This window comes from Micromesistius poutassou, assembly GCF_964030765.1.
Source record: "Micromesistius poutassou genome assembly, chromosome: 11".
NCBI classification, from domain to species: Eukaryota; Metazoa; Chordata; class Actinopteri; order Gadiformes; family Gadidae; genus Micromesistius; species Micromesistius poutassou.
In genome coordinates this window covers 5,050,532-5,062,536 of record NC_140281.1, presented here as the reverse complement: position 1 = coordinate 5,062,536, position 12,005 = coordinate 5,050,532, and the positions used below count along the sequence as shown (strand labels likewise).

Below are 12,005 nucleotides of genomic sequence, written 5' to 3'. Positions count from 1 at the left end.
CCTCCACTAGTGCTCACACGTCACGCCTCAGCTACGCAATTAGCACCAGTGAGCTTCATGAGAGTGGAAAGGGGAAGGCCAGGGGAAGAGGTGTGTGTGTGTGTGTGTGTGTGTGTGTGTGTGTGTGTGTGTGTGTGTGTGTGTGTGTGTGTGTGTGTGTGTGTGTGTGTGTGTGTGTGTGTGTGTGTGTGTGTGTGTGTGTGTGTGTTGGAAGTCAGTTATTTTTGGGTCGAGGTAGCAGAGGGGCTGTGTGGTCTGACGAACAGAGCGTCCACTCATCTCCTAGAGAGTGGAGGAGCAGAGAGAGGAGGAGAAGCAAAGGGGAACTGGGTGGGGGAGAGGTCTGGGTGTGAGGTGGATGAGGGAGTCCGTTCTTAATACGACTCCCCCAGTTACCTTGAAGCTAGCCTGGGAGTAAGTGTACTCTATTAGTTCTGACTTTTAGATTAACTGGTCGACTCTTCCCAGCTCCTGACCAGCTGCTTCACCAATCTAGATCTAAGGTAATGGGGCCCTGCTTCACGGTTCTAGGTCTAGATCTAAGGTAATGGGGCCCTGCTTCACGGTTCTAGGTCTAGATCTAAGGTAATGGGGCCCTGCTTCACGGTTCTAGGTCTAGATCTAAGGTAATGGGGCCCTGCTTCACGGTTCTAGGTCTAGATCTAAGGTAATGGGGCCCTGCTTCACGGTTCTAGGTCTAGATCTAAGGTAATGGGGCCCTGCTTCACCGTTCTAGGTCTAGATCTACGGTAATGGGGCCCTGCAGATGTAGGAGCGGGTCTCAGTCCAGCGGCTCTCTCTTCAGGCTTGGTGTGCTCGTTCCTCTTCCTACATGTCCTCCATGCTCAATGAAGAATGAATAAAACCAAACATGTTTCATAACCTAATTGGTGTAGGTCAGAGAGCAGCGGGTGTGTGTGTGTGTGTGTGTGTGTGTGTGTGTGTGTGTGTGTGTGTGTGTGTGTGTGTGTGTGTGTGTGTGTGTGTGTGTGTGTGTGTGTGTGTGTGTGTGTGTGTGTGTGTGTGTGTGTGTGTGTGTGTGTGTTGAAGACGGGCCATTAGCCTCTGTCAATCAGCTCCCTGATTGACAGGTGGAGTGATTGATGTCTCTGCTGTTTTTCTCCTCAGTCTAAACGAACGGGCCCATCTACTAACAAGAGTCTTTAGGAAGACGCCCTCCAGCGTGGGCCGTTCCAACTCGGTGCAGCAGACCGTGACACGTGAGTGTCTCTTCTCCCGTTAAGTGTGTGTGTGTTGCTTTCACCTAGTAGGATTTGCTTACTTACAGAGTGCAGAATGAGACCTCCCCCCAAACCAGCTCATGCTGCATCCGGAGATCATTGTCTTTAGCTTCAGCTAAATGTTCTTCAGCTAAATGTTCTTCTTGTGCTTCAACCAACCCAAGTTTACCTTGCTACTAAGCTAGCAAGCCAACTTAATGGCTCTAATTATTCAGATCCGATACTCACACATATTTATACCAGTATTTGACAAATACACCTCTCTGTCTGTCTGTCTGTCTGTCTGTCTGTCTCTCGCTCTGTCTCTCGCTCTGTCTCTCGCTCTGTCTATCTTTCCCAGACGGATACGCGTTCTCTCAGGAGGAGCACGGCGTGGTGTCCCAGACGCAGGTGGTGCGCTCCTACGACACCACCCGCCAGCGCCCCAGTGTCTAGTCCCCCCCACCTCCCCCACCCTCCACCTCTTCACCATCCAGAACCACCGTGTGGGATCGCCATAGCAAGAGTTGTCAGGGCGACAGTAGAGGAGACAGCAGACTCATTGGACCCGTCGGCCCCCTGTCTTCCAGTGGGTCGGCGCCGGGTCTGGTGCTGTGGCCTCGCTGGGACTATGACCCGACAACCCCCCCTCCCTTGCCTCTTGGCCCCCCCTTGCCGCAGAGGTCAGTGGCCAGGCTCCGAGACCGAGTCTCAGAGACCTTGACTGAGGGCTGACTGTAGAAAATGAGGGCGTTTAGCAGCACAGGCATGGCCTCCCCCCCCTGGATGTGAGCTGTCAGCCTCCGGACCCTTCTCCTCCCTCCTCCTCCCCCCCCCCCCCCCCACCCATGAACCCACCGGACGTGAGCCGTCAGCCTCCGGACCCTCCCCCCCTACCCAACGGACTGTATCCGTGTAGCCCACCGGCCGGCGTCGGTCTCTGCTTCAGTGTGCGACGTCAATGTGGACGTTCCGAATGTTCTTGGTATCTGCCTGTGCATGTGTGTGTCTGCACGTGTTGTGTTCCTCCTGTGTGTCAGTATGTGCGTGTGCTCGTCTGAGTGTGTATGTAGCGAAAGTGCATTGAATGACATTGTATGAATGATGACTATTGGGGATACACGTGTGTGTGTGTGTGTGTGTGTGTGTGTGTGTGTGTGTGTGTGTGTGTGTGTGTGTGTGTGTGTGTGTGTGTGTGTGTGTGTGTGTGTGTGTGTGTGTGTGTGTGTGTGTGTGTGTGTGTGTGAACGTGCTTCCTTAGAGCTAGCTTTGACTACCTTCTCTCTTTCTCTCTCGCTCTCTGGGCTTGAAGGCGGGGGGCAGGGGAATACGCAGGAGAGAGGAGGTAGTCTTAGCCAGTCTGTCATCACATGCCCATGAAGGAGGCAAGGGACCTAAAGTAAACAACATACACTCGCACAGAAGCCAACGAGGAATTCCACACAGAGGGATGGAGGTACCCCCCCCCCCCCCCCAACACACACACACACCACCCATATCCCCTCTCGCTGCTCCCCAGCCTCTTTGACACACACACACACACACACACACACACACACACACACACACACAGAGTCATCTTGTGCTAAGTAAAATCCTCCTCTTCCTTTATTTATCTATTTTAATTGAATCCTGCACGGCTGTGCACCAGGTCTGGCCTGGGGGAGAACGCCACGGGCCTGGGGGGCCGACGGCAACAGCCTGCTTTCAAACATCCATCTTTTAAACATCCATCCTTTAGTCCAACTGGAGTTTCTCTTTTTTTATGAAATAAAGTTGTATAAATAAAGACATGTTTTTTTCTTCTATTTTAATTAATGCCTGTATTTGTTTTAATGTATTTTTTTATTCAATCGTGGAGATATGTACTAGAGGGAATATTTTACTTGAACTTAGTGCTACTTAGGAATATTAATAATCCTATAATAACTGAGATGTTGAATCCTGTGAGTTGCATCCTTGTGTCTGTTGTCTGTCTGTCGTCTGCTGCAACACCGCGGCTCCACAGTGCAGGATTGTTCCACTGCAAGATGCACAGGGGTGTGGCATGTCCACCCCAAGCTAACCATTAAACCTAATCAATCCATCAGCTGCTGTGTTTCGTCTTTGCCTCTAAGCCATCACACACAGCCATCACACAATCAAACTTCATCCATTTTCTGTTTTTCCTGCAAACCTGATATATGAAGAACTTGATATGGGATCCAACAGGAAACGAGATGAGTTTGAAGTGGCAGTAGAAAATATGGTCCTTCATGGAGATACACCCGTATACATGGGGTGTAGCAAACCGCCACGTTCAGAACACTTAGAAAAAACAAAAGAAAACCTGTTGGTTCAGTCTGGGGGTGTGGGAGGTCCATCTGATACCCCAGTCCCCCCAGTCCCACCCAGCTGAACCCCCAGTCCCCCTAGTCCCACCCAGCTGATCTCCCAGTCCCTCCAGTCCCACCCAGCTGATCCCCCAGTCCCCCTAGTCCCACCCAGCTGATCCCCCAGTCCCACCCAGCTGGTCCCCCCAGTCCCACACAGCTGATCTCCCAGTCCCAGCTGTCCCCCCAGTCCCACACAGCTGATCCCCCAGTCCCACCCACCTCCCTGGGCACTAGCCCTGGTCTGGGCCCATCGGATCAGGGCAGGTCTTGTGTAGCCATCAGCGTCCCACTGGTTTCCGAAGGCTCCCCGCCGGGCGCCAGCTTGTTGTTTTGGGGGGGTATTGTCAGTTGATACGTTCCCATTGTTTGTGTAATTAGGCCTTCAGTCAGCATAGGTTGTGTTTGTGTGTTCAGAAGAGGGATAAGCATGGACTTGCAGCCTGCTCTCAGCTCCATGTCTCCAGATCCGTCTCTGGTCTCCAGGTCTGTGTCTCTGGTCTCCAGGTCTGTCTCTGGTCTCCAGGTCTGTGTCTCTGGTCTCAAGGTCTCCAGGTCTGTCTCTGGTCTCAAGGTCTGTCTCTGGTCTCAAGGTCTCCAGGTCTGTCTCTGGTCTCCAGGTCTGTGTCTGGTCTCCAGGTCTGTCTCTGGTCTCAAGGTCTCCAGGTCTGTCTCTGGTCTCAAGGTCTGTGTCTGGTCTCAAGGTCTCCAGGTCTGTGTCTGGTCTCAAGGTCTCCAGGTCTGTCTCTGGTCTCCAGGTCTGTCTCTGGTCTCAAGGTCTCCAGGTCTGTGTCTCTGGTCTCCAGGTCTGTGTCTGGTCTCAAGGTCTCCAGGTCTGTCTCTGGTCTCAAGGTCTCCAGGTCTGTGTCTCTGGCCTTATCATGAACCAGGAGGTCAATAAGTGAAGTGGACCCGCACATCAAAATAAAAGTCTCCTATAATCTTTTATACTTCTTTATTGTTTCAGAATTCATATGAAAAATGGCACTAAAATACCTGGGATCCCTCGAGGACAGAATCACATTTTGACCTCAAATAATTCTCCATTTTATATTTGTTTGACAAAGAAATGTATATTACAATGTGCTGGCTGTTAAAAGGAAGGAGAAGGCACAACACGGACATATTGATTTCTGAGCTGTAAGCCATCAGACTGTAAGTGTAATGGCCCGGTACATTCCTGAAGCTCAGTTACCAGCAGGCCGCTACAGAGGCAACGGTAAAACCACCACACAATGCTCCCAAACATTTTAAAAAGACACAAGATTAACAGGCCGAAACCAAGGCATCTTTCAGTGTCGTTTTTAAGATAATAGCTGATTTAAGCTGGAAATGACAGATCCAAAATGGCCTCCAGTACCACGCCAGCGATCAGTCCTTTCCCACAAGCACCTCGCATGAGGAACAACTGAAGTGAACGGATACAGATAATTAAATTTGCAATCTTCCGAGGGCTGTCAGTCGCAGATACACAGGAAAAGGCTCTTTCTTTCCATTCATGTGTTGCTCGCTCTCTCTCTCTCTGTCTTCCTCTCTCTCTCTCTACACACACTATCTCTCCCCCCCCCCACACACACACACACACACCTTAAAAGTACATTTACTGCCTTATGAGAGTATGTTTTCATTCCATGGTTTCTCTTAAGTATAATGTGTGTGTGTGTGTATTCAAGATTGGGGTAGCAGTAGTTAAGGTGAGTGTGTGTGTGTGTGGGAGGAGGCAGTTCCGTCACACTCTCCTGCCCTGTTCACTTCATTAGTCAGAACGGCTCCACAGGGAGAGGAGACGGACTTTACCATCACACCAGCTGTGTTACTCATTCACACTCGGACACACACACACACACACGTGTGGAAGTTGTTCCACACTCATGTACAGTACGCTCGGTCATGGCATAGACAAAAACACACACGCACCCTGATAGATCAAATGAAGCTGTACGCAGATGTGTGTGTGATCTCTCTCTCTCCCTCCGTATTCCCTCATTGTACAGCGGACCCACCATTAGTCATCTCTGTGTCTACACACATTGGCTCAAATATTTCATCTTTTCCATTTTCTGTCTCTCTCTCCCGCACACACACACACACACACACACATGCCTTCACCTTCATACACAAACAAACAAGCGTACTAACACAGACATATACATGCGTACACATACACAAAACCACACACACACTCACACAAACAGGGTCTGTACTGGGTTTAAGGGGGTAATAAGATGTGCCGTGTTACTCATCTGCGCTGCATTACCCAGCAGGCCATGGCAGAGTCTTTGTGTATTAGACAGCCACATTATACACGCATCTGTCCAGCACCACGAGCACTGGGCTCACTCTCACACTCACACACACACACACACACACACACACACACACACACACACAGCCTTTTCAGAGTCCTTCATGTGAGCCTGACTCCACACTACTCCTGTCCCCTCCCCCTACAGGCTGGGCCTCGTCCTCCACCACCTCCACAACTACAAGGTCTCTGGCCTGGCCGGGGGCGTCCCGTGTAGAGGCTCACTGAGTCCGAGGTGGCCCCGCTCACACAGTCACCGCAGGGTGCTTGAGCTGCTCGCCCGCCATGCTAGCCACGCTGGTGGGCGCAGGGAAGGGGGACTGCAGCTGGCGGTAGACCCCCTGGTGGCTGGGGTCCATGTAGGCGGTGGCGGGGGACATGGCGTGGTGGGCATAGCCGATGTACTGCGGGTGGAGGAACTGTCCCTGGTGGGGCATGATCTGGGTGGCCTGCTGGCAGTTGAGCACCGAGAAGTTGGTGGGCATGTTGACGAAGACACTGCCGTCTCCCGGAACGCAGCAGGACGCCTGGGCATGCATCAGCTGCTGGGGGGCAGTCCGCGGGGCCGCCACCGGGGCCGAGGAGCTGGAGGAGGTGGCGGTGCTGGACTGGCGGGAGGAGGAGCCCCTGGAGGTGCCCACGCTGGCCATCATGGGGATGGTCTCCAGGAGACGGCCCCCACCGCCCACGGCCCCCCCGCCCCCCGACAGCTCCTGCTTGGGGCGGAGACAGCGGCAGCAGCACACGGCGACCACGGAGCCCACCAGCACGAAGGCCACAAACACAGACCCCACGATGAGGAAGGGCACGTAGATGGGCACTGTGGGGGAGGGAGGGAGTGAGGGAGGGGGAGAGAGAGTGAGAGTGAGGGGGGGAGAACATTAGAATGATGGAATTCACCCCCAAATGTTCATTTCCCCACATGAGGCAGCGGTAAGATAGCTTCACAGATAGCTTCATGTTCCACAACAGGAGCAAAACGAACGACGCTCTCGTTTTGCTTCCTTGTATGTTAGGTTTCTTTATGACTTCAAAAGAGAACGCCCTCTCGCACGCCCCCGCTCCACCGGGCGATGGGCTGCGTCATGTTTCTGAATTAGTGGAGATCAGAAGGTGGGGGGGGGCCGCGGAACAAGAGAGAGAGAGAGAGAGAGAGAGAGAGAGAGAGAGAGAGAGAGAGAGAGAGAGAGAGAGAGAGAGAGAGAGAGAGAGAGAGAGAGAGAGAGAGAGAGAAAGAGCAAGAAGGAGGAGAACAAAGAGAGGTGAGCTGAGATCGGCTCCCTGGAGCCGGGGTCTCTCATTAGCAGTTATTAACTTTGTTTTCATCTACTCTAATCCTGCTTCCAGCTGGGAAGCTTTACCCACACACACACACACACATACGCACTCACGTGTGTCGTTCTTAAGCCCTCTGCCAACACAAATATCGACCCCTTTATTTTCTTTATTACTGTACATTAACATGCTAGTGTTCAGAGTGACGTTTATTCATGTTCAGTTAAGGGGATTTCTGTTCCCTAGACTACATAAAGGCTCTCTCTCTCCCTCTCCCTCTGTCTCTCTCTCTCCCTCTCCTCTCTCTCTGTCTCTCTCTCACTCTCTCTCTCTCTTTTTCACCTGTCTGAAATACTCCAGAGTGAACAGAGTGAGCTTGTTCAAACCACAGTCATGTGTGCAGATTCATTCTGCTACTCTCCATCTCTCCTCGCCTCAACGCTGGTCTCGTTCTTCTGAAGAACTTAAAAGCTGAGAAGAACACACCAGCTCCATTTTAGCCTTGGCCATAAAGAAAGCAGGCAGGCCTGTTTCAGAGGTGCTTTCAGAGTCTTGAATATGGGTTGAAGTTCACACTGTGAAGGTTTTTTGTTGGCAGCGAGCGGCTGAGAAGTGTGATGAGGTCATCACTGAGGTGTTACCACACTCTGTAACTTAAGGCATAAAAAACAGAGAAAAGACAAAGACACACACACCCACTCAGCCTGCGGGGAAACAATAAAAGCACATGTTATATTAGAAGTGATTTGTTCAGATTTATTGTTCATGAGGAGTAGCTATGTTTCCAGTGGGAGCGCACTGTGGCGGCGTTAGTGTAACCCTACACCCTCAGAGAGGTGGCAACTGGCCCGCTCCTTCCCCTCACGCCCTCTTTGATATCCGCCCAGCGTGGGGTCCCCTGAGACCCCCCCTGCGGCGCACATCAAATGTAGCCCATAATCCCCCCTGCCACTGGAGCCAGGACCCCTGTGCTGAGCGCTGGAGTTCATCTGGTCTAGGGGACAGGGGGGGGGGGGGGGGGGGGGGGTGAAAACCAACCTCAGTTGGTTTTCCAAGGAAGGTGGTTCAGTAAGCGGAGGAGAACGGAGGTGCCCTGGCTCCCAGCTCCCGCCGCAGGGCTGTTCAATAAAAGTGTTCAGGTAGGCAAGTTACAAAACCGCCCTGCTCTCTGCTCTCTGCTCTCCTCTCTCTGCTCTCTCTCTGCTCCCTGCTCCTATAAAGGCAGCTTAACGTGTGGATATGGGAAAAAGTGTCCAAAAAGATGACCTGTCCGTCTTTCAGTCCATCTATCCATCTGTCCCTCACCGGTCTTGAACTGTCTGTCCATCCATCAGTCAGTCTGTCTGTAGACATTTCTGTCCTGCATGCCCATCCGTCTATCTCCGTCTGTCTGTCCACCTGTATCTGTCTGTGTCTGTCCTTCTATCATTCTGACTCATTCTGTCTGTCAGCATGTCCTCCATCCCTCCAGCTTCCCGTCTGTCTCCCTGTCTTCCGTCCCTCTGTCCATGTAGATGTAGAGGTCTGTAAGGTCTGTTGCTCTATTGTTCCCCGTCACTCCTCTCCACCTGTTGCTGCCAGACTGAGCTATGACAGCTGTATGGCCCTAACACACACACACACACACACACACACACACACACAACCCCTCGTTGTGGGGACCTCTCCCCCCCCCCCCCCCCCCCCCACACACACACGCAGTAAGCCCTCATTGTGGGGACCTCTCCCACTACACACACACACACACACACACAGACAGCCCTTGTTGTGGGGACCTCTCCCACCACACACACACTCACATATACACACAGTCAGCCCTCGTTTTGGGGACCTCTCCCCACACACACACAGTCAGCCCTCATTGTGGGGAGCACTCTCCCCACACACACACAGTCAGCCCTCGTTGTGGGGACCTCCCCCCACATACACACAGTCAGCCCTCGTTATGGGGACCACTCTCGCCAGGGCCATTCTCCTGTTCCTTCCTTTACCACATGTTTCTTTTCGTCTGGCACGTTGATGTTTTGCTGGGTCGTTCCTGGTCTGGCCCCGCCCCCTGCTGCCTTCACTCTGTGATTAATTGGCCGCCAAGTGGAAGGAAAACCAATGAGGGGCATCAAAGCGGGGGCCCTGACGACAAAATACTTTCCTTATTCTCTGGGACCAACGGAGCCAAAACAGAGCTGGTTTTAAGCTCTTTCGGATTAAGTCCCCAGTTTGGTAATCTATACCGCTCTTCCTGGGGTGAGGAGGGAGGATGGTTTGAACAAATATTGACTATTGGTTTTGGAATGAAGTCTTCATAAACACAATAACTTCTGGGGGCCTGCAGACAACCTGTTGTCTAGTCCTCTGAAATCTTTCTGAGTCCATGAGTCTGTCCTACAATGTGACACTCATTAGATATATTAGAGGCCTCTTCAATGATTTATAGGCCCAATAATCTAGTCAGCAAAACCACAATGGTGTGAACCAGGCCATGTTTAATCCACTGCAATAGAGTCTAAATAAGTACCTCGAGCAGCCGGCTTAGAATGTAAATAGGCCAACTACAGCAAATATTTAAGACAGAGACTCAAAGGTTTGGCTTTTACATTTGGGTTGAGCAATCGTGTCCGCAGGCACGTGCACACATAGGGCCCTAGGGGTGCTTGAGCCCCTGCCCTTTTTGCCTCGTATTAAAAAGTGCCCTCTGAGTGTTCGATCGAAGCCCCCCCCCCCCCCGTCAACAATCGCGCCCCTGCCCCTCAAAACTCCTGTGCGCGTGCCTGCGTGTCCGGCAGAAACGGAACCAGCCACTGTTGAAAGCTGGTCTGAGGGTCAATCCCCTGGAAGGCAGAGGGGATTACAGCAGCAGCCGTTACTGGATGGGGACGGGAACCCACAAGTCTAGGAAATGATACATAACGCGTTTTGCTTTTACGCACAGAGCTGTCAGCGCCGTCCCGAGTTGGTGGATCCGGTCAGGTCCAACCTGATCCTCGTGGGGAAAGGGTGGTGCGCTCCACGAGGTGCGCATGTGTTCAGCAAGAACAAACACAGCTTTTTATAACTTCGCACGGCACAATTTGTCATTTGTGAGTGATTGGGGCAGTTAACTTTCTGAGGGGTGTCTCCTGTCTCCTCTGCAGCTGTCGCTCGCCGGACAGACGAAAGAGCAGAACAAAACTTTTAGAAAGACAACCCTGACATCACACAGGTCGCATTCAATTCCTTCTTTGTGTGTCGTAAGTTAAATAAAATCTAAAATCCCTTTTCCTAGTTGGATGACCCAACTATTGAACTGAATGTTGCTCAACGCACGAGGGTAAATCCCTTAAGGAGACTTGTATCGGAGGCTCACTTGGCGTATTGTGTGCGTAATACAGTTTGAACAAAGCTTTTATGATGACATGTGGACTTTTATTTCCTTCCATAAGGACTCCAAACACACGCTACACGTTCCCCGTCGCCCTCCACCACCCCACGACGTCCCCACAGAGCCCCTAGTGCCGCGTTACCTGCCCCGCTGTCGCTCCTTTCCGCGCCCCCGCCGCCGGGCTCCGGCTCCGGCCGGTCGTTGTCGCACGTGCCCTGGTCCAGCCGCGCGTCCGTGCTCGCGCAGCAGTAGCGCAGCTCGCACTTCCCGCAGCAGATAATGGCGTCCTCTCCGTCGATCTTCTCGGGGCACTGGAAGCCGTCCCTCCAGGCGCCCTGCGCGTCGTGCCAGCCGTGGCAGTACTCCCCGCTGGCCTGCACGTCCAGAACCACCAGCAGCAGGGTCACCGCCGCGGAGACGGACATGGGGACAGCGCCCCGCATCCCGGCGCGCTCCTCCTGACCGCACACACACACACACACACACACACACACACACACACACACACACACACACACACACACACACACACACACACACACACACACACACACACACACACACACACACACAGCTGGTGGAAACTCTTGTCTATGTCCGCCCAGAGCAGTGGCGGGACGGACGGGCGGCGGGACGCAGGGGACGGGACTGGGTCGATGAATAGATGGAATCAGACCGCCTGGAAGCGCTCATTGGTGAGACGAGTTCCCCCTGCGTAATTAAATCGTCTTAATCCAATTTCCGAAAAACACCTTCCATCTAACAAAATAAATATCCAGGTGTGTGCATAACGATCCAGAAAACACACAGAGTTCTTCAGTAGATGAACTAGTGAAGAGACCGCAGAGCGCGTAGTAAATCCACTATAGTCCGTCCCGTCGGTGGGGGTCTGCTGAGAGCTTCTCCTTCCTCCAGAGGTCCAGCTGAGCCGAGGCGATGCTCTCCCAGATCAGCCCTCCTGTCCCCGGAGCTCCGAGTCTTCTGCGGTCAGATCCCTTTCTAAACTTTAACGGCCTTGTCGGCATTGCGGGAGCACAACAGAATCAGCAGACGATGCCTTTGCGGATATGGTCTAAAAGTGAGTTTGTGGCGCCAGCCTCGCCGTGCGTCAGAGAGCAGTGTGACATGTCCTACCTCCTGCACCTCGCCATAATGAGGAGCCTAGGTGCCACTCGGTCCATCTAGGGTGGGCAGGGCGATGGCTCGAACCCAGAGGATCGCCAGCCCCCGTTTTAAATCTCGCGAGGCTCTCGTCATCCTGAGTGATAAACAATAATTAGAATTTCTCCTCTAGGGGAAAACAAACCGCCGCTACGAGACCACTCCATCGTCCAGGGGAATTTCTTCAAAAATACAAATAAACTACTTTAAAGCTTCTGGCGCCATCCAGTGGTGAGGATGTGAATTACACACTTTGGTTTGTTTTCCCACAATGCCCTCCGTCAGGAGGCGTCCTTAGTAACAACCTATGGCGA

The 12,005-nt window shown here is 52.6% G+C and overlaps 2 protein-coding genes across 8 annotated transcripts in view; one reads left to right on the top strand and one right to left on the bottom strand.

Annotated features, from left to right (window-relative positions):
- atp8a2 (ATPase phospholipid transporting 8A2) overlaps positions 1-3,303 on the top strand; it is a 60,661-nt gene extending 57,358 nt beyond the window's left edge. For all 7 annotated transcript variants that reach the window (XM_084475368.1, XM_084475367.1, XM_084475366.1 and 4 more), the window contains 2 exons: positions 1,129-1,220; positions 1,582-3,303. In XM_084475368.1, the coding sequence (XP_084331494.1) occupies positions 1,129-1,220; positions 1,582-1,676 (187 nt within the window). In that variant the 3' untranslated portion in view covers positions 1,677-3,303. The remainder of the gene's footprint in view (positions 1-1,128; positions 1,221-1,581) is intronic.
- Positions 3,304-4,585: 1,282 nt separating this feature from the next.
- shisa2b (shisa family member 2b) lies at positions 4,586-11,658 on the bottom strand. The gene is made up of 2 exons (XM_084475626.1): positions 10,673-11,658; positions 4,586-6,717 (listed from the first exon to the last, which is right to left on the bottom strand). Exons 1-2 carry the CDS (start codon positions 10,971-10,973, stop codon positions 6,143-6,145), a joined length of 876 nt encoding a protein of 291 aa, XP_084331752.1. The 5' UTR covers positions 10,974-11,658; the 3' UTR covers positions 4,586-6,142.
- Between the last annotated feature and the right edge of the window lie 347 nt (positions 11,659-12,005).